Source organism: Agrilus planipennis, unplaced genomic scaffold, assembly GCF_000699045.2.
Source record: "Agrilus planipennis isolate EAB-ADULT unplaced genomic scaffold, Apla_2.0 scaffold15, whole genome shotgun sequence".
NCBI lineage: Eukaryota > Metazoa > Arthropoda > Insecta > Coleoptera > Buprestidae > Agrilus > Agrilus planipennis.
In genome coordinates, this window is record NW_020438871.1 from 2,344,843 (window position 1) to 2,347,811 (window position 2,969).

The following is a 2,969-nucleotide window of genomic DNA, read 5'->3' on the forward strand; positions in this document are numbered from 1 at the left end:
GTGTAAATTTCTTCGATAACGAACGTATTGCATCATAACAACTGAACATACTATTAGGGAAATATAACGAAAATAGCACGTTTTTGATTGGAGTTGACAAAACAAAAACGCTTTTTTGACGGAAACAATGGCACGTAGCCGCAAACTAACAACATACATAATTTTAACTGCCATGCAGCTAGATTAATAATATAGATATCTAAATTAGGGCAAATCATATAAATTCTCTCGTGCATCATCGTTAACATTTGAAAGGCATACATAACGTATGTATATAAAAAGATTCGTCGATCGCTATGTATTAGGCGGTTGACGGTTTGAGCTGTTCGCCTTTGACGGTAACCAGCGGCGTCTACATACAGATATATAGAGGTAAGGCATGTGTCTACCGGCAAAGTTAGTGGAAATTTCCATCAGATCTTGAAATAAGCAACAACGACAAAAGAATGCCAATTTACTTTTTACATGCATGTAGTTATAATAAGATCGGTTTGTACACGTTTTGAAGATAAAATCGGGCGCTCTCGTAGCTCATCGTCGATCATCAGTCGCAAAAATAACAGAACCTCCTAAATTTAGACAGGTGCACATTTTACATATTTACATAGGTACTTACAATTACCTCAAAGAATATTCCCGAACGCTTGTTCTCTCTCTCTCTCTCTCTCTCGTTCTCTTTTATGTACAAACCGTTCATATAGGAATTTTACCAGACTCTTTTATCTTATCATTGGATAACATATGTACACATAGAACCCAGTTCAACTCAAAAATTAATTTGCAATTTTTCAGTCAACCTAACAGAAATAATTTTAAACAAGTATACCTATCGCAAAAAAATTACAAAAGCGATGATAGAAGACATTAAGTTTTGAAAGTACAAACATAACATACCTACCCGGAAATAAACTGATGAAAAATTAGGTATTCTGAAGATAGGCATACACATGAATGTCAACATATTTATTAAGTATTTGCTATTTACTAGTGGGCACTCAGATAGGTACATATACATACGTCAATCTATCGTGTTCCAAAAATAAATCATTCGGACTAAAATTAAGTCGCGTGTATTCAATTCAAAGTCGCCACCGCTTTGCGGACGGAAAAAAAGAACGCAAATTAAAAGGGTTTTACAAAACCCTGAAAATAAAATTCTATATCACAAGTAATACCTATTGAACGCGTCTCCCCCACCAAAATATTACTGCAGAACACAGGTACCTATATATACATGTATTGTACGTCGCTTTTTACTTAGTTGAATGACTGGTTATAGCGTTTGGTCGTGTCGCGTTTTTTTATAACTTCTATTGCACGTACTACAAAATAATAGAAAAATGTACAATTTCAAAAGTGACATGTCCCACAAGGACCCTCAATATGTTGTCGAAGTGAAAAATAGAAACCCCTACCGTACTGATCCATGGATAACCTGGAATATTCCGTTCTGGAAATTTAAAGAAAGCGAAAGATGGGTAAGCATTTTTTATCAGTCAACTTCTTTTCCTGTTTTGTCACTGATTTTTATCGCGCACCCGGTTTATTCAATATAACTACATACATATGTAGGTGTACATATTATATCGCAACAAATAACCCGTAACCAAAAACAAACATAACCGGGAAGTTATCAAAAAACATCAAAACAAACAATAATGCGATATTAACTTTTGAAAATATCAACATTTTTATTGAAATTTGTTAAGCATTCTAGTGACAAATCGGTCAACTACTCAACATCGGACTCCGATTTCTAAGCGAAGACCGCGAACGACTAATTAGTATTACAAACAATGACTAGGTGGCGGTGGCTGTAAATGCACCAGGTCCGGCTTAAAAAGAATTATTGTTCAGGAATAGAAAATATAAAACAAAACCATATTAAATATTAATATTAAAATAAATAACTTTTGTTGATTCCTTAGTGAAACACTCGTGAAACATTTTCCATATTAGAAGGAATTAAAATTAAAAGCCTTCAATTAGGTATCTACTAAAATAAAATACTCAAACACCAATACAAAATAATATTATTTAAATATGCATAAAATTGATACGTACATTCAATTTTATGTCACTAGAAAATGCACTTAACTCTAGCAGGCTTTTAGTAATTTCTTGTTCAATTCTAAACGCAACTTAACTTTTTTTATGCGTTCTTGATACATTATAGTAAGAAAATAATCAAAACAACAGTTTATAAATAGTGATTATGTTTGCAATCATTGTTATGTAGCAAATGGACGTTTTCTATTGTTCTTTAGTGTATAACACGCTGTTAGTATAATTATTAGTATTTATTACGGATAGTGACTGAAAACTACAACTGGAACTTTCTCAAGAAGAATTCTAGAAGATTGTAACTGAGATAAACAATTATTTTGAGGTTCGTCCGCTAGAGGTTCTCACTTGCTGTTATACATGTGCGCACACAACTTTATTCAAAAAGTAAATCGATAAGTAATAAACTTTCTGAATGCGTTTCATCACACTCTAAACAGAGCAACCAGGTTTGCGTATAAGAGCGTTGAATCTATCCAGTGAATTAAAAAAAAAAAATACGAAATATTTATTGAACTACATAATGCAAAGTCACTGAGCTTATTTAAATCAAGAACAAGGTTTGTACGATGTGAATGTCGTATAATTTATCTATTGTCGTTCATAAGCACGATTTAAGTAGTAGTTGAAAATTCTCAGTAAAAGTTGTACAATTTTTCTATTTTACCGCAATTTTAACGTTATATTTATCTTTTACATGGCGATAAAACACCGTTGACGTTGTTGGCCAAATACTAAATTATTATAATTAATAAGTTAATAACAACGGTCTTGTAAAAGCTTTTTTATCTTATTAATATAATAAAACATTAATTTGATTTCCTAAGTTTAGTAATATGTTGCACTCTATTACTATTTAGAATATTGAAAAATGAAAAATTACTGTTCATTAATTTGAGTTGACC

The 2,969-nt window shown here is 31.9% G+C and overlaps 1 protein-coding gene across 1 annotated transcript in view; it reads left to right on the top strand.

The window, feature by feature from the left end:
* Window positions 1-1,253: 1,253 nt before the first annotated feature.
* The window catches only part of LOC108737583 (facilitated trehalose transporter Tret1-like), an 8,649-nt gene continuing 6,933 nt past the window's right edge, over window positions 1,254-2,969 (top strand). Inside the window, exon 1 of the mRNA XM_018470507.2 lies at window positions 1,254-1,478. Coding sequence (XP_018326009.2) covers window positions 1,341-1,478 — 138 coding nt within the window. The 5' untranslated portion in view covers window positions 1,254-1,340. The remainder of the gene's footprint in view (window positions 1,479-2,969) is intronic.